General features: G+C 37.9%; 1 protein-coding gene across 9 annotated transcripts in view; it reads right to left on the bottom strand.

Annotated features, from left to right (window-relative positions):
• FANCC (FA complementation group C) overlaps positions 1-22027 on the bottom strand; it is a 231604-nt gene that overhangs the window by 11916 nt on the left and 197661 nt on the right. For all 9 annotated transcript variants that reach the window (XR_004950086.1, XM_016159457.2, XM_036218181.1 and 6 more), the window contains 5 exons: positions 14478-14530; positions 13071-13170; positions 6171-6246; positions 3735-3816; positions 1254-1428 (listed from right to left, as the gene is read on the bottom strand). Coding sequence is in view for 8 of the 9 variants with exons in the window: in XM_016159457.2 (XP_016014943.2) it covers positions 1254-1428; positions 3735-3816; positions 6171-6246; positions 13071-13170; positions 14478-14530 (486 nt within the window). In the remaining variant the exon portion in view is untranslated. The remainder of the gene's footprint in view (positions 1-1253; positions 1429-3734; positions 3817-6170; positions 6247-13070; positions 13171-14477; positions 14531-22027) is intronic.

The raw sequence follows: 22027 nt of genomic DNA, 5'->3' as shown, positions 1-22027 counted from the left end.
ATGTCAAAAGTGAATCTGTTAGTTTCTATGATTGATATGGAATTTAACACATAACTTACCAACTTAGCTTATACAAATACAAAGTATATATAAGAGGGCTTTAGGAATCAATTTGAGCTTCACACATTTTAATTACTATCCAAATTAAGATCATGAAAACATATATTAGGATTTTCTTTCATTAGTTTAATGTGATATTTTAAGAGGGAAGAAATAGTAGGCTTTCTTTTTAATCAGATAGCGATCCTCAAATACATATGTAGATTTATGTTAGTTTATAAAGAGAGTTCTATTTTTGATCCAAAATAAATTGTCAAACTTTAACTTTTTAAAATCCCAAACTCTTTACCTTGTCATGCAAGCCTTTAAACAAGTATAATATACAGACATATCTGTACTGGTCTCTGGTTTTTTCAAACAACAGAGAACATCAAGCAAATAGGAGTGCTGCTCTTTACATAAAGGAACCTGCTCCCTTTAATTATTAAAATCAGCAAAAAGCACTGGCAGTTGAAGTTTTAAAAACCAACAAATAAATGTTTGCAAGGGAGGTGCCAATGCCTTTAATCAGAGCATTGCTTCCTGTAATTATTATATTCCACATAAAATAGCAACTGTCTTTGCCACAGATGGTTAGCCAGGCCTGTATTTAGCTACTCTATTATTTAGGAAATGACCAAGTCCTTTTTCAGAAGCAAAGTGGTTAATATCATGTGATTACTTTAGTAAGAATTCTAAACAAAGCTGGTAATGTGAGGATCTGTTGAATGATCCAAGAGAACAGTAAGTAAAGACGGAACAGACAGAGCCAGGCCGCTGATCAGAAAGAGGACAGGAGCTCCTCAGAAGAGTGGTCAGACTATGCATAGCATCCCCTGGAGGGTGCGGCCCCGGGTCAGGCACATCTATAGATGAGGGCAGCCAGGGCAGCTGAGCAAGAACAGATAGAATGACCTGGGGGACTGGAGAGCTGCACCTCATCTCCTCGGTGCTTCCCAGGAGAGCAGAGTGGCAATACTTGGTTTCCAGTCAACTCTATGAAGATAGGAAACTGTCTCCAACCACCAGCACCCCACTCAGTCACCCATCCAGGCAACATCTACATGTTACCGAAATGAAACTGGAGCGCTCAGTGCTGAGATACCTGGGAGTCAGTGGAAGCCAAACCCACTATAGGGTCCCTTCCTACAGGACCCTTTCAGCTCTGGGGAGACTGACAATGAATGCCACACACAGTGGGTACTGCCACCCACCATGGTCTGTGCTCTCTTCTGACTCCCGTCATGTGGGCTGTAGCTGAATGCCAAGAGCCACAGCAAGGCCTCAGGGGGTTCGCCTTCTGACATCAGTAACTGCTCAGCTGCGATATCAGCCCATCCTCCAAAGTGAACGAACAAAAACCAGCTCTCAAAGGGGCCTCCATAGGACCTGGAACAGAACCAAAACACATGGCAGCCAGGCAACTTGATTTCTTTTTCCTTTTGGTTCTTAAAGCAACTGTAATGTTTGTGAACAGTTGGCTTAAATTGTTCTTATCCACTGAAGTACAACTTGCAAGTAATACAAGTAAGACGCAGAAAAACAGCTCACAGTGCCACTCTGAACCCTTCAAAGGCATGCCTCTCAAAACACCATGTGCCCTGGGAACTTCAGACATTTAAATCTTTATATCCAGGGAACCTGAGTGAGTACAGATCTTTGAAAGTAAGATTCTGGCCCATGACCAGCAGCAGTGATGCAAGATGAGAACCTACAGGTGTGCCTCTCTGCTTTCTGCAGTGGCCTGCATAGCTGGGCTGCTGGGGAGAGTGGGACCTCCCTGCCATAAGGCAGCCACTGAGATAGCTGCAGGGCAAGAAATGAGGGGAACCCCTGGGGTCCAGATGTAGACCAGGGAAGGAGCACAGGCAGAAACACAGCGTTTCTTTTCTGACAACAGAAGGTTCTGGTCAATATTTTGGCAATTATGAATTTTTAGTGAGCTACATATTGTGTTCTTTTCTGTCATCACAAATACACAAAGGCTGAAAAGTTGGAGCCTTTGTGAAGCTATCTTTTTGTCAAATTAGGAATTAGGAGTTGAAATAGCTGTTTAAAGGGTAGAATCTGCTCAAGGTAAGAACCCATTAATTTTGCATAGTGATAGTATCAGCAGTTTAACATCCCCTGGAAAAATGGAACAGGACTAGCTTGAGATCGCATTAGCGCTGAACTTTCCTTAAGAACTAGGAAAGTCTCTGGAACAGAAGAGCTCTGGGCTCCTCTGCAGTGCTTTATCTTTGCTGGATCTGGGTCTGTACTCCTTTGCTTGGCTCATGGAAGCCCCACGTTCTAAGCACTGTCCTCATCTCCCCTGGTTACTGCTTTTCTCCTGTCCAAGTTCTCCTCAGAAAGGATAAAATGTTCTGAAGTCTAGCTTGTAAGACAGTGGGGAGGGAAGAAAGGAAAGGGAGTCTTACTCTTTCCCACAAGAGGAAGAACTGACGTTCTGTGGGCCGTGTTAGTGGTGGGTGTGGTTATGATATCTCAGAAGCAAGAAAGAGGCTCCATGGAGTCTCCTCCCTGCACATCTCATGGACAGTGAGTTTAGCACTCCCTACTTCTACGTGGGCATCAGGCCTGGATCAGGGTTCAAGACCTGGATTTGCAGAGATGGGCCTGGTCATTCCTTCCCTCTTTTCTACCGGTAACTGAGTGTGTGAGGCAGTCCCACATGGCTGGTTGAGAAAGAAACATTCCATCCCTCTGTATGGGACCAGAGCCTTCCCTGCAGGTGGTTAAGGCAGATCTATGTTAGATTAGAGTCCCATGAGGTTTTGGATCTACGTCCTGCTCTTCAACAGCGAAAGGATACAGGTGGGGCTGCCAGGTGTGGCAGATCTTAATATGGCCAACGCTCTGGTCCCTACTTGGCCACCAATTCTTTTTGTCTCTTCTATTGGTAAGAGTCTTGGTGTAGGGAAGGATAGAGTAACTGGCACCCAATCCTGCATCAGTGATCATGAAAACAAGAGCAATGCCCATAATCTGTGATGGCTCTGTGATGAGATTACAAGAGAATTTCAAGAGGGAAAACTGGCAAACGGAATAAATAAAGACAGTTTTGTAAACTAGTATAGACAATGAATAAAATATACTCTAAAAGCAAAAAAGTTACGAGGAAGCTGAAGGGTGTTATGTTACAAAGAACTTTGCAAAGCCTAAGTGTGATTGATTCTAGGAAAATAATACATGTAAGAGAGTACTTAATATCATAATATTAGAAAAAAATTTTTTAAATTTTAGATAAATAGCTATTACAAAGAAGAAGGAAAAGAAATATTTCATCCTACAGTACAGGAGATGTTTAGAATTTTTCTTCCTTGGAGAGAAGACCAAAGGACCAGAGAGGTATCTTTCTTCTGAACAGCTGGGTGATTCACAGCATATGGGCACTGCTTTTTTTCTAGGGCCTATGCTTTTTATTGTTATGCTTATATATTTTTCAAAATCTACTACTAGCCATAACTCAGAACAGTTTCTATACAGAGTATTTACATATGCATGCCTGTTTATTCTGAGCTGATCAAACTGATCGTGCAGCTCTGTGCTTCCTCCAATTCTTACTCAGCAGTGTGCTTACCTGCCTGAGATGATCACAGACCAATAATGCTTGTCAGCCTTGCTAAAGGGAACAAAAGAGTCCAGCGAAACCACATGTGAAGCAGACTTAGGAGTCATCAGCATTTGCTTACCTGTGAGTCTGGTCTTCAACTATTTCTCTGAGCATTTCAGAAATATGTTTCAGTGGTTGGTGCCACAGGCCTTGTGGGATATCTGTGGGTGGAAAGAGAACAGAGGAGAAATGAAGAAAAGTCAAACCTGTTAGGTAGGAATCATCTGCAGCTAAGACTGGAAGAGTTTTGAGGAAAAGTCATTTTTTTCCCTGGTCAGTGGAACTGACACCACCTCTCTCATGCTGCTGCCTGCCAGTACCTATCTCTCAAGCCTGGGAAAAAGATCCAACACTGTTACACAGCTAAGCTTCAGGGGCTTTTTAACTCAAGACCATAGGAGTGGACACATACTGCATGAGCAGCCTGCCCTAGGATTTAGAAATGCTTTGTTGCAGATGCCTCAGGATTTTTTCTTTTCTACCTACCCAATCCCTCCTCTATCACTAACAATTTGTGACTTCAAAATATGTGGAGACTGTAATAAAAGTCAATAAGGAATTATAAATAGGATGTCCAGCTGTTTGTCTATGATTTGTGATGAATTCAGAATATGATTTCAGGTTTATAGTAAAGAAAAGGCTAGGAAAAAATACATACAAACAAATATCATACAAACAAATGCCTTTTCTTGAGTTAGTGTTTCTGGTTCCATAATTATCCTGTAGTTTTAAACACATCTGAGCATGTAAGTTCTGCAATTTGAAACAGCATCTGAAAAAGGTTACCACATTTGCATGTAGTGATAGGTTCTGTAATTAAATAGATGAGGAAGACAATGTAAGTGAATAGAGTAACCACTGCTCCTCCATAAACATTACGGATTAAAGGATCATAAATTCTCTCCCTCCCTCTTCTGGACTCCCCTAACTCTTGATTTGCAGCCTTTTAAGGCATTTTCATTTTTTCTTTGAATCAGTTGTTTAGATACTTATTTTATGTCCTCTCTACTTATAGGTCCTAGATAGTCAGGGCTCACAAGGGATCTCTCTTTTATGCCCCACAGGACTTTACAGTGGGAACAAAATCCATTTCTGATAAATAGAAGAGTCAACTATTAAAAACAGCTCAGTTTGTGTATATAACATTACTTTTTCTAAAAGTAATATGTAGAAAACTGTTCTAGAAACTAGCATAGGGAATCCTTATACTTCTGCTTGAATTTACTTATTTTGGGACATAAATCTAGGACAATCACATCAAAGAAAAGGCAAGTAGGCTAAGTTCGTGCCCATATACTATCTTAATCTTTTGTTTATAGATTTCTGAACTTAAAAAATAACAACACCAATACTTTTTATGGAGCTCATTCAGGTTCTCATGCAAGCTGACTTTTGGCTTTGGTGATCTGACTTAAGCTCTGGAAAGTGAATTACTGTCTTTTCTGTCTTGTTATTAAAGTTTTCCCATTGTATTTCCACAGATTAACTAAGTTTCACAAAACTGTTGACCAGATATACTACCAGGCCCATCACCACCTCCACCTCTAGCATCTGAAAGGACAGTGTCAGATGGGGACTTTGGATGAGAAACTATGTCTTGTAGAATAAGGAAGAAGAATTTTGATTATACAAAATGCCATGAAACTTTGAATCATCTCCTTTCCTTAAATGAATCTACTTACTCAAGTCTCAGGAAAAAGGCAGACAAAAAATGGCATGAAAAGAAATGCTATTGGTTGTACTACTCTTTCCTCTTCTCTTTCCTTCCATGATTAGATAAAATGCCGTCTTCTCTGGCAGAGTCTGTACTTGTGTCAGTGCTGCCCTTCCTTCAGATTTAGGCTTTAGAGGGAAAAAGATGTCTTTATTCTCTATTTCTGAAATGTTTCCTAAACACAGGCATGTTAACGGATCAACTCCAGTTGAATTAAGAATGGAGTCATCATTTCCTCAACTGGATATGGCCTGTGGAAGGCTGGTAAATGAAATCAGAGAAGGCTGTGGTCTAATAGACTTAATGAATTCTTTCAAAAGCCTTCCCCTGGCTTGGTTAGGAGAAATTTCCCCTAAATTTTCTTGGCTTTGTTCATCCTTTTATCTTTTCTTTTGCAACAAGGGGCACAGGGAAGAAAGAATGAAATACAAATAAATGTACTGTTATATTATAACTCAGCCAAGTCTTAGCCTGTTCTTGGCATCTAGGTGGATCTGGCTGGCACCAGCAGAGGCCTTGTGTTATCCAAAGAAGACTATCAAAACTTCACAAGAGGACATTTTTTTCCCCTTTTTCTGTTTTCTTTCTTTTGGTAAATGATCCTAACAGGGAAGTTAAGCAGATTCTCATGTCAAAATCCACAGTAGGTGAGACCCTGAAAGCTTAAAGAGATGTTAGAGATGACTAATTCCATCTCCCTTGTTTTACAAATAAGGAACTGGAAGATAAGGGTTATGATTTATCAGTGCTGTTTCCCAGAAATTATTTTAAGACAGGCAGAATAAATAAATCTTCACGTACCTTTCGGGTATTGGAGTAGCACCATGATAAGAGATGGAGAAGCATAAGGAAAGTAGGTCTTGAGTGCAAACTTCAGCTACAATAGAATGAGAAATATAAAATTGTATGACGTTAGGATTGGAAGGAGTGTTAAGAAAATACTAAAATTTCCATCCTCTGTCCCAAAAGGACCCACTAGTACTAACATGATCAGAATGCTTTCTTAAACATTTATTTTTTAAAAAAATACAGTTCTAATAACCTCATAAATATTTTCCAGAAAAAGAAATCTTGTAAAGTTACCTTCTAGGACTTAAGAAAAATAAAGTTATGCTCCTGAAGTCTTTATATCAATTCTTTACCTTATACGAATCTAATTATACACATAAATCTTCTATTTAAGTCAGAGTTTGCAAGGCAGCTGTGAGATGGTTTTTTAACAACAACAACAAAAAACGTAGAAAATGACAAGGGAGCTCACAATACTGTGAAGGCCCAAGCACTACAGCCATCTGTGCTCTCAGAAGGCACATAACTTTTGAAGTACTCTTGTGAAAAGTTTAGGTAGAATCTAGAAACAGTGAAGAGCACAGGCATTAAGAGTACAATCTGATGAGTTTTGGTAAGTGTATAAATCCAAAGTGACTACTACTCCAATTAAGACACAGAACATTTCTGTCACTCCAAAAGAGATCCCTTCTGGCTGTTACAGGCAATCCCTCCACCCAACCCTGGCAATCAATATTTTGATTTAGATGAGAGAGATTATTTTTGCTTATTCTTGAATTTCATATAAATAGAACCATAAAAGTATGTATTCTTTTGTGCCTGGCTTCTTTGGCTTAACATGTCTTTTTTGAGATTCATCCATGTCACTGTGTATAAGTAGTTCATTATATTTTTATTGTTTAGAAGTAGTCATTGTATGAATATACCAAAATCTTTTTATTCATTCTCCTACTGATGGCCATTTAGATTGTTTCCAGTTTGGGATTATTATGAATAAAGCTTCCATTAGCATTCATATTTATGTCTTTTTGTGGACATGTGCTTTCATTTTTCTTGGGTAAATACTATAGGAATGGAATTACTGGGTCAAAGAGTAGATGCTTGTTTAACTTTATAAGAAAGTGCCATACAATTTTCTAAATGATTATACTATTGCATACTGCCATCAGCAATTTATGAGAATTCCAGTTGTTCCACATACTCACCAACATTTGGTATTGGCAACCAAATCTTACTATCTTTACTATTCTAACAGGTGTAAATGTTACCTCATCATGGCCTTACTATTCATTTTCCTGATGGCAAATGCAAGCTCATTTCTTTATTGCCAATTTATATGTCTTTTTTGAAGTATTTTGTCCATTTTTAAAAGCTGAGTTGTTTCTTATGGAGCTATAAGTTTTATATATTCTCGACGCAAATCCTCTGTCAGATATATTTATTAAAAATATTTTCTCCCAGCTAGTGATTGCTTTTTCACTTTCTAAAAATGTCCATCAAAGAACAGAAGTTATATCTCACTTATCTATTTTTTATGAAGTCTAATTTATCTATTTTTTCTCATATGGTTAGTGCTTTTCTGCATCTCTTCTAAGAAATCTTAGATTATCCCAACTTCAAAAAAATTTTTTTTCATTTTCTTCTAGGAGTTTTCTAGTCTTTTAGCATTTATCTTAAGTCTATGATCTGTCTCAAATTAATATTGTACTTTGTAAGGTAGAGGTTCATTTTTTTCCATATGGATATCCAGTTGTGTTGGCACTATTTGCCAAAAACTTCCCTTTCCCCATGTCGTTGCTTTAGTATCTCTATCAAAAATAAGTTTACCATAGAGTCCTCTGGGGGTTTTTGCTTTTGTTTTTTCAAAACTATTCTGGCTACTATAGGTCCTTTGCATTTCCATGTATGTTTTAAAATTAGTCTGTTGATTTCTGTTTTAAAATGCCTGCTGAGATTTTGACTGGAATCACAGTGAAGCAACAGATCAAATTTGGGGAGACCAAGCATCTTAATTCATGACTATGGTTTTTCTCTTCATATATTTAAATTTTCTTTAGTTTCTTTCAGCAGTGTTTTGTAGTTTTCTTTGTAGAGAGCTTATACAACATTTGTTAAATTTAATCTTAAGTATTTTTATGTGTGACTAGATATGTCTATTTCTCTTTTTCTTTAGTTTTCACTTCATAGATTTCAAGGCTCTGTTACAAAGCTCTGTTACATATCTATTTCTAATTGGTATTTCTACAAGTATGAACTGAATACTGTCATTACAAAATGTTCCTCTTTATCTCTGGTCATATTTCTTGTCTTGAAGTCTCATTTATTTACCTCTAGTAGAACCATATTAGCTTTCTTGTGCTTATGAGTCTTTTGAAAATGACATATAGTTGGGTGTTGATTTTTCATTCAATCTGAACTATTTGCCTTTTTCTACTATATTGTTAATTTTCACCTAACTTTTGTAATTATTGTACTTGTAGGTTTGTTTGGGTTTAGGTCTATCTTTTGATATTAGTTTCTTTTTTCTTATCTATTTTTTTTTTTGTTCTTCTGGCAGCCCACAGCACTGTCTTTTAACACCTCAAGTCAATCAGATTGTGCTTTGAGTTCCCGAAGATCCCAGCAACTCTCTTTCCATCCCTCACGTGAGAGCCCTCAGGAGAAAGTAAGAGAATATCCAAAGACATTTCTGTTTTTCAAGGGCTGAGTTCCCTGTTTCTACCTGCTTTTTTGGTTATTCACCAGTACCTTCAAATAGTTTTTAAAAATATTTTCCCCAGAGTTTTTAATTTTTATCTGTGGGAGATTTAGTCTAGTACATTATTAGACTCTGCCTCTACTAGAACTAGGCCCTGAACTGATTACTGTTTGTATTGAGCTATTATGCAAGCTCAGAAAAACCGGCTTGTCATGACGACCTCAAGTATTTGCCTACTAGTCCGACTGGGCACATTGATGGAGCTGCACTGCGCTCTCCAAATAAAACAAGGGTGAGAGGAAAGGATAAAAAGAGAATGAGAACCAGTAAAGATAAACATGTCTGACGATGGGAAAGAATGTAGATTAATGGGATTTCTCATAAACTGCCAAGGAGAGTATAAACAGGCACAGCGGCTAAACCTTTGCATACCTAGGTAACCAACACTTCCATCCCTGAATGTATATTCAAGAATTTTCCAAGTAACACTGTTTGTAAAAGAAAACAAAATCTGGAAACAATCTAAATACCCACCACCAGGAAATGGCTCCCCTGGGGCTTACTTTCCCAATGGAATACTATACAGCAACATTCCACACAGCCACATACAACGTAAAGCAATCCTGGTAACAATGCTGAGTGGAAAAAGCAAGGCTGAAAAGAATGCATACAATATGCTACTCTTGTTTGTTTTTGTTTTATAGAGTGCAAAAATAACCACAAGAAAACATGGTTTAGGAAATCATATATATATGATCAGACTTTTTCTAGAAAAAGCAAAAGAATGATAAACGTAAAATCAAGAGCGTGGTTACCTGAGGGAAGAAGGTCAGGGTGACAGGATGGGGGTGGAACACATGCATACAACTAAATTACTATTATTAGTCCAGGTCTTGTTTCGATGTCAGGTTCATAGATATTTATTTTATTAAGAATGAATACATAAATGAATGAAGAGAACACAGAGAGAAAAGAAGGTAATGCATGCAACGAACAGGACACAGGATATTATACGTCAAAGATTATGATTAATCTAAAAATAGTCACTCAAGAAGGCAGGAAATCAATGATGAGAATGGCCATTGATTAGAAAGAAAGGCAATCAGGAACGGCCTTAGGAAGGGAAATTACATACGTAAACAAAGTCATTTGCTAAGGTAAAAGGTTATTGTCCTCTTATTCTGAGCCCAAGGGGAGGATGATGAATTCCTGCTTCTTTTTGGATCTCTGCCCTGCTTTCCACTGGGACGCAGCATGTGCCTACATACCACCAAACACATATATCCTGGTCAAGCTATTACTCTAAATTAAAAGTGATGGAAAGAGAACAATCTTAAAATTTGTATGGAACCACAAAAAACCCTGAATAGCCAAAGCCATCTTAATAAAGAACAAAGCTGGAGTCATCATGTTCCCTGTTTTCAAACTTTATTACAAAACTATAGTAATCAAAACAGTACAGCACTGGCATAAAAACAGCCATGTAGATCAATGTAACAGAATAGAGAACCCAGAAATGAACCCATGCAGATATGGTCAATTAACTAAAAACAAAGGGGCCAAAAATATACAAAGGAAAAAGGACAGTCTCTTCAATAAATAGTACTGGAAAACAGAGCAGCCACATTGAAAAAAATGAATCTGAACCACTATCTTACACTATGCACAAAAATGAACTCAAAATGGGTCTGACTCCAAAAGCAAAGGGAACAAAAGCCAAAATAAACAGTGGGACAACATCCAACTAAAAAGCTTCTACACCATCAACAAAATGAAAAAGCAGCCTACTGAATGGGAGAAAATATTTGCAAATCATTTATCCGATAAGGGGTTAATATCCCAAATATATAAAAAACTCATATGACTCAGCAAAAAAACAAACAATATGATTTAAAATTAGGCAGAACATCTGAACATTTTTCCAGAGAAGATATGCAAATGCTAACAGGTACATGAAAAGATATTCGATATCACTAATCATCTGGGAAATGCATATCAAAACCACAGTGAGCTATTACCTCACATCTGTCAGAATGGCTATTATCAAAAAGACAAGAAATAACAAATGTTGGAGAGGATGTGGAGAAAAAGGAACCCTTGTGCACCACCTACAGTGGAAGTTGTGGAGACACTGGCGTAGCCGCTACAGAAAACAGTGTGAGGTTCCTCAAAAAATTAAAACTACAACTGCCATATGACCCCACAATTCCACTTCTGGGTATTTACCTGAAGAAAATGAAAACACTTACTTGAAAAGATAAATGCACCCCAATGTTCACTGCAGCATTATTTGTAATATCCAAACTATGGAAACAACCTATGTGCCCTCAATGAGTGAAAGCATAAAGAAAGCACGCGCGCGCACGCGCGCGCGTGCGCGCGCACACACACACACACACACACAATGGAATATTATTCAGCCATAAAAAATGGAATCTTGCCATTTGCAACAATATAGATAAACCTCAAGGGCATTGTGTTAAGTGAAATAAGTCAGATGGAGAAAGACAACTATCCTGCCCAATATAAAAGAGAAAAAAAAAAGAAAAAGAAGAAAGAAAGAAACCAAGCTTACAGAGAACAGATTAATGGTTGCTAGAGGTGGGGATAGGTGGTGGGGAAAATGGGTGAAGGGACTCAACAGGTATAAATTAAAAAAGTCATGGGGATGTAATACACAGAATGGTGACTACAGTTAATACTGTACTGAATATTTCAAAATTGCTAAGATAGATTTTAAAGTTCTCATCATAAGAAAAAATTTGTAACTATGTATGGTGACAGACATTAACTAGACTTATCGTGGAGATTATTTCACAATATATATAAATATTGAATTATGATGTTGTACACCTGAAACTAATAGAATGTCAATTATGCCTTAATAAAAAATATAAAAAAAATTAGTTAAAAGCAACTGCAAATCCAATCCAAATTTATAGTGCCCAAGACCAACACTTGAGAGAAAAACTGGTAAGAAAAACAGACCCAAGCTAACGCTAAAGAGCAATACTACTTTCACCAGTGTCCTCCACCCCACCTAGATGTGTTCCAGGAGTCAAAGGCAGAGGTTTTCTAGAGGTAGATTCCTAATTGGGAATACAAAGAATTATACAAGGGAGGATAAAAGAGATTTATAGTTATGCCTCAAAATAAGTGTGAGGGCCGGCCAGTGCCTTTTAGCAGACCTCTCCTCCCAAATTCCAGGCTGGGTACCATTGATAACACTGTTTGCTACAGTCTAGTTAACTTCCCTAGGGAAAGAGAAGGTGGGAAAAAATACATCATAAATATTTATCACTGCCTTAAAAAACAATGATAAACTCTGAGTTTTTTGGTGCAGGGGTGTGTGGGATTTTAGCAGAGTCAAGCATCATACAATACTGCTCTCCTAAGTCAAACTGCTGAAAGCATCACAGGGACCATGCCTCACAGGGAGCTGCAAGTGGACCCAGGCACCTGAACAGGAAAAGCACCAAAAAGATTTACAGGCCGGTTAAAATGCCCAAGGGAGAGAGCTCTCTGGTAGAAAAGGTTCTTGTTTCACTTTAATTGATCAGTGGTCCTTGCCCGCTATAGTCTGGCCTCTGCTAATGGGGCCCAGTAGTGCACGTCTTCCTGTAGGACCCTGTGCCTGGCTTCTCCCTTACTGACTAAGGTAAGTCTAACTTGCACTTCTTGGTCACTGCTTTTCTAAGCTCCTCCTCTACAATTAATTCAAATCTTTTCTTATTGTTCTTTCGACCTCCTTTCTCTCCTAGAATCTAATTCACATTTGCATCTCTCATAGGAATGGAAATTCTAATAATTAAGACTGTCCGGTATTGCTTTGTAATAAGTGGCATTTGCTTCTTAGCACATGCCATGTGGAGTCCAGAATGCCTATTGCTGGCCTGGGAAGGGCACGGTCCCACTTGGCAGACAGCAGACACACAGGCCTGGAAAATTCATCCTCTACGGCTGGTATGACTGTTCTCTGACACAACAGTATATAAATGTTTCTGGATTCTAGGGTATGGGGCAGATGGGAACTTCTTTACTTTCAATTAAAATGGTTTTACCTTTGTAGGGACATTCATTTGGAAGCTTTCTTTGTGAGAAAAACAATCTCTTAAAATCATTGAAACTAAAGTGCTCCTTTCTTGTGACTAGCCAAATACTCTTACCAGTCTTTTTTCTTTGGGAGAATGAATTATATATGCAATATAACGAACCTGTTTGTTTTCTTTTTCCAGAGCTTCTACAAAGCACCATGTAAACACTTGAATGGTGGCTAGTACTTCTGGGGCTCCATCGGTTTCCAGGAGTGCATACCTGAGTAATGCAATGCCATATCACAAGACATGTAATGATTAATCTGGCAAAGAGGTGAATCTGAACTGTAAAGGCGAAGAGTGGAAACATCCTTTTTGTGCCATGAACTTCAGCAGTAGTCCCAACTCATTAGATTTCAAACCTTGTGTGAATGTAGAAATTTGTCACTCCTTTACTAAATATTTTTAAATTGCAATGTACAGCATTCTCTTTGTTGATTTTTAAATTATAAAGCACTGCGTATCCTTTCCACATAGGCCTCAATGCTCTTTACAAACATTTGTACACTGTATGCAGAGATGCAACATCAACAGACCTCTTGCTTTTTCAAGTAGAGGAAGAGCTGCCCAAGAGTGTAACATGGCTTAGTCAAATCTACCCACCAAAGTGGTAGAAGAATCTACATGTAGCTGGTTTATTGTTCATACAACTAAGTTTTATTTATGTTTAAACAAACAATAAAAAAAAAATCAAGTCAAACTCTGCTAGCTTTAAACTAAAAACAGCATTTTGACTTCTTATTTTTATGCTTATTTAGCTTAAAGTTGGCATGTTTCAAGACCAACCCAAATACTAGGTTATGTGCTATTAAAATTTCTTTCCCCAGTGTCTGCTTTCTGCCTTGGAGCCTCTATTGCCGAGTATGAGGGTGATGAAAGGTAGAAGGCAGATACAGTGGCTCCACCAGCACCTCTGAAAGAGGCGGGAAGACCTCTCCAGGTGACAAGTTCCTTTAGAGGGGTCCAATCTCTCCCTAACTGCCAGCCATAACCCAACATGGTGTCCAGTGGTCTCATCTCTTATCACTTGTAAATGCAATGCAATTTCCAAGAAGTACTTGTAATTGCAAAAAAAAAAAAAGTTGTAAGATGACTTGCATAACTGATTTTGCCTTTCGGGAGAGTTCTGTTAAGACAGCATTATTTATTTATTTTTCTTGGTTTTCCTTAGCTTTAAAATCCTTTTAAAAGATTGGTCAGCCCTCATGTGGTGAACGAAGTACACTGCTACCCTTTATTTTGAGCTGAGCAAAATCCTACAAGAATATTTAATTTTTAAATTACTTCTACTTTCTATCATTATCATTAGAACTTTAAAAGGTTAAAAAAAGAAATTTATCTTAATTCTTAGGTAATGGCTTTTAAATATACACTGGCACTAGAGTTTTACCAAAAGCTCAGAGGGGTAAAATGGACTCAGTCTAATTTCCCCACAATATAGCCAGAGACTACATCAGAATTTTAAATTCATATTTAGAAATTGAGCATTTTAAAATCAATTATTAATAGAAACAGCATAACATTTACCTGAACATTTCATCAACAATTCTGAATATGGCAGGGTGGCAGGCTGCTTCAGGCTGTAAAGGAAAAGACCAGGAAAAAGTAAAATGTCAGAAGCATTTCATCAGTAATAATTTGCTATTATCAGGCAAATGAGTTGTCCAGAACTGCTGAAAATGGGCATATTCCTTTGTGTTAGAAAAAATGGAAAAAGCTCTGCGTACAAATGCAAACAGTGATTTTCCTGGGGCAAGGGAATTATGGGCAAACTTTATTTCCTCTTTATATACCTGCCTGTATGTTCCACATTTTCTACAATAAGCCTATATAAATCCAGAAAAATAGAGTCACTAAGTATCACGGAAAATTTACAAACATTTTCTTCCAGCATGCTGCAGTAAAGACACAGAGCCTGCCTGTGTTGCTAGTTTTAAGTAATGTGTCTGACCTCTGCATTTGACCTAGAAGTGCCTCGGGGTTAGACTTGGTTCTATCTTTTCATTCATGCCTATTAGGTAACGAGTATATAATGATTTAGAGTTGTTACTGAGGAAAGCAGCAACCACTGCCATGCTGGACTAAATAATATCGCATCTTAGTGCGCTATGAATTTTAGCAATTAAATTATTTAAGACAGAAAAAGAGTTATTAAAAAAGTTAAGATACCTTCATCTTGAATGATGAAAGTAATCTAATTTATTCCACGAATATTTTTGTGATAGGTTTCGATGGTTTAAATCTGCAGAAGCCGATCTACTGTAGCCTGGATGGGGCATCAGTGGGCCTGACCTAGGTTCCATACTTTTTTGGCCAGAGAGCAAAGCATGAGATTAAACCAGATGAAAATGTCATTTGTGTTCTAAATCGGATATTTTACACTAGCATCCAAGTGTTAGTGGATTAGGCTCTATATGGAATTTCTTCAAGTCATATTACCCTTGATATGGCTAGGTTATGCTTTGTCTCTCAAGTTTTCTGATCACACAGAAGAAAGAATGGTGCCCATCACCATAGACTTTCTTTTCTGCTCTTGGTTCTGCACTGGTGTTTGAGTTGTAACATTGAATGTGTGCCATCTAGTGTTCACACACTGCCACTACAGGTCGTCACAGAAGGCCCCAGGCAAGAACATCACTTGTTAAAAAGATGGGATGATTTCCTTTTAAGTATTTGAAGAGATTTACAATCTGTAAATTACAAATCTCTACTCTTTTAAGTAGAGTAATCCATGCTCCATGGATTACTGATACGCATTTTTACCTAAAAAACACCAACTAAAAATGCTCATAGATAAATTCATTATGTATGTACTCAAGAAAGTAATTTGCCAGAACCATGCTTCAACAACAGAAGAGAGGCAGGTTATTTCTTGGTTTTGATCTCAGGAAAGTCAGTTAACTTCTCTGCTTCTCAGTGTTACTATAAATAATAAGTTATTAACAGATTACTGGAAATATGCCCAGAAAATATCATAAAAGTTTCTATGTATTCATAATGGAAAAATTAAATAAGAAATGAAAAGCAAACTGCATGTCTTGAAAAAATGTGATTCATCAAATTTGCCAGAACAGTTTTTCAAAGTTTCATATATAGACAATATGCCTCCTGAATAAGAGTGTTTAAGACCAAACAACACTACTATGTGCTGCACAGGCAAAGTCTGAAAATGCATTGAGTAAATGCACCAAAATTGAAAATGGTAATGGGAAAATGGGATCACTCCTTTTGTTCTAAATTGTCTAACTACTCCAGAGCCACTCTCTAAATTTGATGCTAGGAGAAAATCATTCAGTACTAATTATAGGAATTTCAAGTGGCAAAGAAAAGAATGATCCAATGTGTAGAATAGGGCTACTATGAAAATCAAGGGAAGAAAAAAGTTCTACCTCAATTTGTTAAAAGAGAATTAGAGGTTGGACATATTTTTATGCAATGTTTTCCAGCAAAACAGCTCAATCCAATGTTTTAAACATCACCAGACTGTGGAATCTGCCTACTCTCTCCACACCATTGCACTTGCCTTTTTCTTCTGTTCAAATATTTTAGACCTTTGGTTGCTTTCAACCTGCTTCTACAACTCATTTTAACTTTTAAAACAGATAAGATGCTAGTAAGCAGGGAACCCTGCTGAAATAGCAATAACAGAAATTTTGATTTTAAAACCAGTCTCCCTTGCTGCCCCAGAGCTGTGAAGCTTTTTCTCATCCTCAGCCTTTACTGATAGTTTTTAAAATGAGACTCTTTACACTTTTTGAGCATATAATTTCAGGGTCATTGAGTCCCCTCATGAAGCCAAGTGTGTTCACAGGCCAGGCATGCGTTCTAGTGACATCAAATCACAAAAGCAAACTTAAGCTGCTTTTCTTATCAAGGGAATCCTCCAAATAGATTTAAATTCTTAATTTATGCTTCTTTGGAAGCCGTAAATTGCCCCACTAAATCTTTACAGCAGCCTTATGAGGGAAGAGGCAAACATTTAACCCTCTGTGTCTGTTTGATTTATAAAATGGGCCACACCACAAACCACTCTGCAGCCCAGAGTTCAGAGCCTACCCCCAAACCCTACAGTCCAGGCTATTATCTTTCCTATAAAAGTAAGAAAAGAAAAAACCTTTCTTGGGTTCCATCTGTTTGTATGTTTTTCTCCATCCTATCAAAATCTGTTCCTTCTCAAGCTCTTCTCTTCTCCATATGGCTTAATAGTTTCCATGTACAGATTATTTCAAGTCTAGGGAAACTATGTCACCAGGAGGCCATCAATAACATGAGTTTTGTCCCCACCTCCTTCCCCTGGCCCGTCCCCTGATGCCGCCCTCAGTCTTTTCACTAAATGTCGGAGGATGAACGGACCATGATGATGAAGAGCTCCAGACTCTGGCTTCCTTTTCTTATGGACCAAATTGTTCTGTTGAGTGTGCATCCCCTTCTCATCTCCCACAGCTACCCAGAACTGCATTGTTTATCTTCTCTCTGCCAAGAAAGACAGCCTTTTCCCATCCCTCAACAAAACACAGAAAGACAAAGTCGACGCAGGAGAAATGCACAGTGGTTAGGTTCTCTAGACCTGTGTTGTGAGGAAAGGTGACGGAGAGGCCAACTTGTCACTCTGTACCATGAACTGTACAAATAACATCAATGCTTGCTCGCTGCCCTCAGTGTCCACTCTTATTTTCATCCTAATTCACCAATAATTATTATAAGCCATGTGCTACTTGAAAGAGGTCTGAGAACACAGAAGAACAGAATTCTCAGGAAGAAATCTTATCTTCTATAATTTTGATTGTGTGTGTGTGAGAGAGAGGTGGGGAGGGAGAGAGAGAAGAGAGAAGAGAGAAGAGAGAAGAGAGAAGAGAGAAGAGAGAAGAGAGAAGAGAAGAGAAGAGAAGAGAAGAGAAGAGAAGAGAAGAGAAGAGAAGAGAATGTAGGTTGTGGGGGAGATAATACAAACCGGAAGGAAATTATACTATGATTTGAGGTAATTCACAGACAAAACTGAATGGCTCTTATAAAAATAAAAAAAAAAAGCAGTGAAAAAACAAAAAATATCAATAAATTTTTCCTAAGTAAAGAAGAGAGAAACTGCAGATGAGAGATAAGATGATGAAATTCTGTAAGCTTGGAATAGATTCGCTTTCATAGTCTATTTTAGTGCAGTTTAAATATTTTACTCAGGAATAGTCTTTTTTTTTTTTTTTTTTTAAAGAAATGGCTGATGAGCTTTCCCTCCAGTTTACCCACCAGCCAGCAATCCTGTCCTGCTGTGTAAGAAACTCCTTCAAATCCTTGAAAGGTAGGGGTCCTTATGTTAATATATGTATATAAAGGGTGACTATATTCATTAAAAAATAACTTTATTCTTAAAAAAAAAGATTCTTCATGAGATTCATTTCAACAGTAAAACCCCTTTATTGAGTTCAAAAACAATTTGTTTAAAAAAATCTACTTAAAATAAAACTTTCATATCTATCATATAAAATAAGTAAATATGTATTTTTTTATTTGCAATTTTCTTCTTTCAAAATACTAAATGTAAAACTATAAATATCTCTTTTATATGCGAGGATCTACTTTGTTTCAAAACATTCAAGTTTCTTTCAACAAATTTGAGATGGAAAAATATTCTTTCTTTTTAATCTTTACCAGATGTTGTTTATACTACAAGCAACTTTTTCAGTACTCTCTAATGTAATTATTGTTTAATTAGTGATAAATCTGTCATTTCTGGGCTTTAAAAAAACTAAACAAGTACCAAATGTACTTTTGTGTTTTGAATTTACCCACACTCTCTCAGAGTATTAAGACACAAGAATACTGGTTCTAGAAGCTAAACAAAATCCCCCGAATCTGAAGTTCCTCTTTCTATCCTGGCCCAGAGCCTCCTACCCAGTCAGCTTGTGCAGCCTGAGCAGAAAGACAGATCCTCAGCCCCCTGCTGCTAGTCAGCTCAGTCTCTGAGTGGCAGTGACTTCCCAGGTCAACCACTGCCCTGTTTTTATTATTTATTTAATTTTTTCTCTCTCCCTTCATCTCTGACTGGTTGCAAAATCCTCCATCTCCAACAGTGAAAACAGAACTTGGAATTTGGGCCTCTTTCTTCAGAGACGATGCTGGGTGATCTGGTGCCCCCCTGAGGTCGATGCTGGGAAGTGCAACTACTATCCGAGATGCAGATTCTTTACCTTTGAGCATAAGCCACCAGTGCACTTCCCTCATTAGACCATTGCTAATTACCTACTTTAGTTTTTGTTAAATTACATGCATCACATTAAAGAACTCATAAAAGAAATGCTTAAAAGATTTCTAACAAAAACGCAAGAAAAGAAAACCCCAGAACATTAGTAAGAAATTATTCAAACACAGAAAACTGACATCACCCAGGATGAGTTAATTCTTCGATATAATCTTTTATTAAAGGGGAACTATGTTTGGAATTTTGTGTGAAGGAAGTTTCTTTTCTTTTTGAAGTAGCTATGATTGCTCTCTGGAGAATGAAGACAAGAATGCATTAGGAGATCAAGGAGGACACAGTGGGGAAGGGGGTACCTGCATGTTTTTTTATTCTTAATCTCTTATTAGATCAAGAACTAATTTTCTCCTAGTTTTATTGAAGCATACTTGACAAGAACTAATTTGAATTGAGCAATGAAGACTTTCAGGTAGGAGAAAATATCGAGTATTTTTTAAAATATGAATAAAGAAAACCAACCCTGCTTGCCTTTCCCCTCTACCCTTCTCTGCTACCTGCTCTCTCATGTACAAGTCTGTCTGAGAAGGCAAAGGAGCTGCCACTCTAGACCCAGCCTGAGGGGCAGGTGGCATGTGGGATCTGCCAACATAGAGCGACTGGGAGGGCATGGGAACCAGGCTACATTTCAGCCTTGGTGTGTAGCAGAGCAGCCAAGCACAGTGCTACCTTGCCACTCAGCCAGCACTTCTCATTCAAATGGGAAATACAAACAATAGCTTTCTGGGCTCCACAAACAAAACTGTAACTGGAAAACATAACATCCTTCTGATTTGGGGCCAGCCTTGGGAAACCGAACAGTCAAAAAAGCTGCATAATTAGCAAGTGGCTTTCACCGCTTTTGGGGACATCGGTTTTTAAGGTCAGGTCTGAAGCTATGGATTATGGTCTTCTAGTGCCTGTTCCATCAGGGGAAACACAAGACTCTGCTTCTGAAAAGTGTGAGTCTTCACAGTAAATGACAAACTGACATTAATACTGTGATTTATTTAGGAGCCACCAAATGTGGCAGGTGACCATGTACTTGGGGGCATTCCAACCAATGGAAGCCTAAGGGTGAGATTTAAAAGCAAACTTATTTTTATAAGTCATGTGTGTGTATGTATGTGTATATACATTTAGAATTCAGGTGGGTTAGTGCCTTATTATTCAGTCTTAATGGAAAATTCCAAGCCTCTGAGTCCCTGAGAACCCAAAGAATATTTGGAGAAATCATTTCATTGTGTATAACCTGTACCACACTTTTATCTTTTGTTTTTGCAACATATTGGTAACTATAGAATTTCCAGAGCTAATTCTGGATAGTCCCAAGAGAAGGAAACATAATTAACAGTGCTCCATATAAAATACAAGTTACGTAGACCATCACACTTTAATTACTCTCAGAATCCAACTCTAATGTAATAGGCATCAAGTTTCTTCTGGAGGAAAAGCACAGCAGTCCCATGCTATCTGAGTCTTTGAGATCTCTCTGATACTTCTGCAAGGTCCTGTCACTGCACCAAGATACTGTGCTGTGATAAATGAATCAGATGATGCAATTAGGAAGCAGGTTCTTCAGGTTACCCTTCTAATCACTCAGTCATGTCACAGACTTATTCTATCCTGCTTTCTGGCACTGCAGGCCCAGGATGCCTGAGAAGAGCAGCCCACGCCAATCAGGAACTTCCACTCTGTAGTGTAATTACCTCCTTGAACCAAAAGGCACAGAGAGGTCACATCCTGCCAATGCCACAATAAATTAAACCAAATAATACCCTCTGGAATCCCCCTTTAACCATAATGGAATCTCTGAATCTTTACACATGTGATCTTGATAAATGCTTTTATTCATCAACTGACTTTGAAGCTGTTCAACTAGAGAAGATTTTAAACTGTAAACTGGCAGCTGATGGTTATACAATGCAATGTTTAATGGGAGTGCCTGCTTTCTCTCTCCTTCATTTGCAGTGATATCTTGTGCTTACAGAGTGTTGCTCAGGCCTCGTGGCCACAGGTAAAGAGGACATGGAGAAGGTCCAAAGAAGAACCACAAGAACCAATGAAAGGTCGCAGAATCAAACCAAATCAGAAAAGTCAATGGAACTGGATTTTCTCTATAGAGAGAAGACTTAAAGAAAATTTAGTAAAGGCCTTGAAAGAAAGGAAATAGTTCAGTTACTATATTTTGCCACTAAAAAAGGACCAAAGAAAATTAAATTATAGCATGTTCAAGTTAGAAATACAGAGATCTATCTCCCTGATAACGAAAGTAATGCTTGCAATGAGATGCCAAAAAGCTTCCAAAAGCTTTGTTTATTTTGAATTTTGTTGCGATTATTTTTATATAAGGCACATCTCATTTCTCACCTTATTATGCAACTCTTTTCAATGGTAAGGTAAATAGTAATGTTCCTAAAAAAACTCTATTTAGCCCCCTCAGTCTTTATACCTATCTTCTTTCCTCTTTTTTTCCTATCAAACATTATAAATTTCCAAACCAGTTAGGTTCAATCTGAGCCCTCAAACTTATAAGTGAAAGCTACTGGTGACCACAATCTAAGCCACAGACACCCAAGAGGACACATAACATGAAGGCAAAGCGGAGCCCAGGACATAAGGGAGAAGGTAAGCATGGCCATGGACAAGTACACACATACAATGGTGGGAAATGATCAGGACATAAAATGAGTAATTCAGGAATATAGGAAGAAGGCAACTGATTCAATTATGATTCCCTTACATGACCTCCAATTTGAAAGAGAAAGAACACAAGAAGTTCCAACTAAATCAAGCAAATAGAAGGTGACTGGGAGGTGGGGGTTGAATAAACTCAGCCAGCCTCAGAGCA

Source organism: Rousettus aegyptiacus, unplaced genomic scaffold, assembly GCF_014176215.1.
Source record: "Rousettus aegyptiacus isolate mRouAeg1 unplaced genomic scaffold, mRouAeg1.p scaffold_m13_p_3, whole genome shotgun sequence".
NCBI classification, from domain to species: Eukaryota; Metazoa; Chordata; class Mammalia; order Chiroptera; family Pteropodidae; genus Rousettus; species Rousettus aegyptiacus.
The sequence above is the reverse complement of the archived record's forward strand: the minus strand, read 5'-3'. Positions and strand labels throughout refer to the sequence as shown.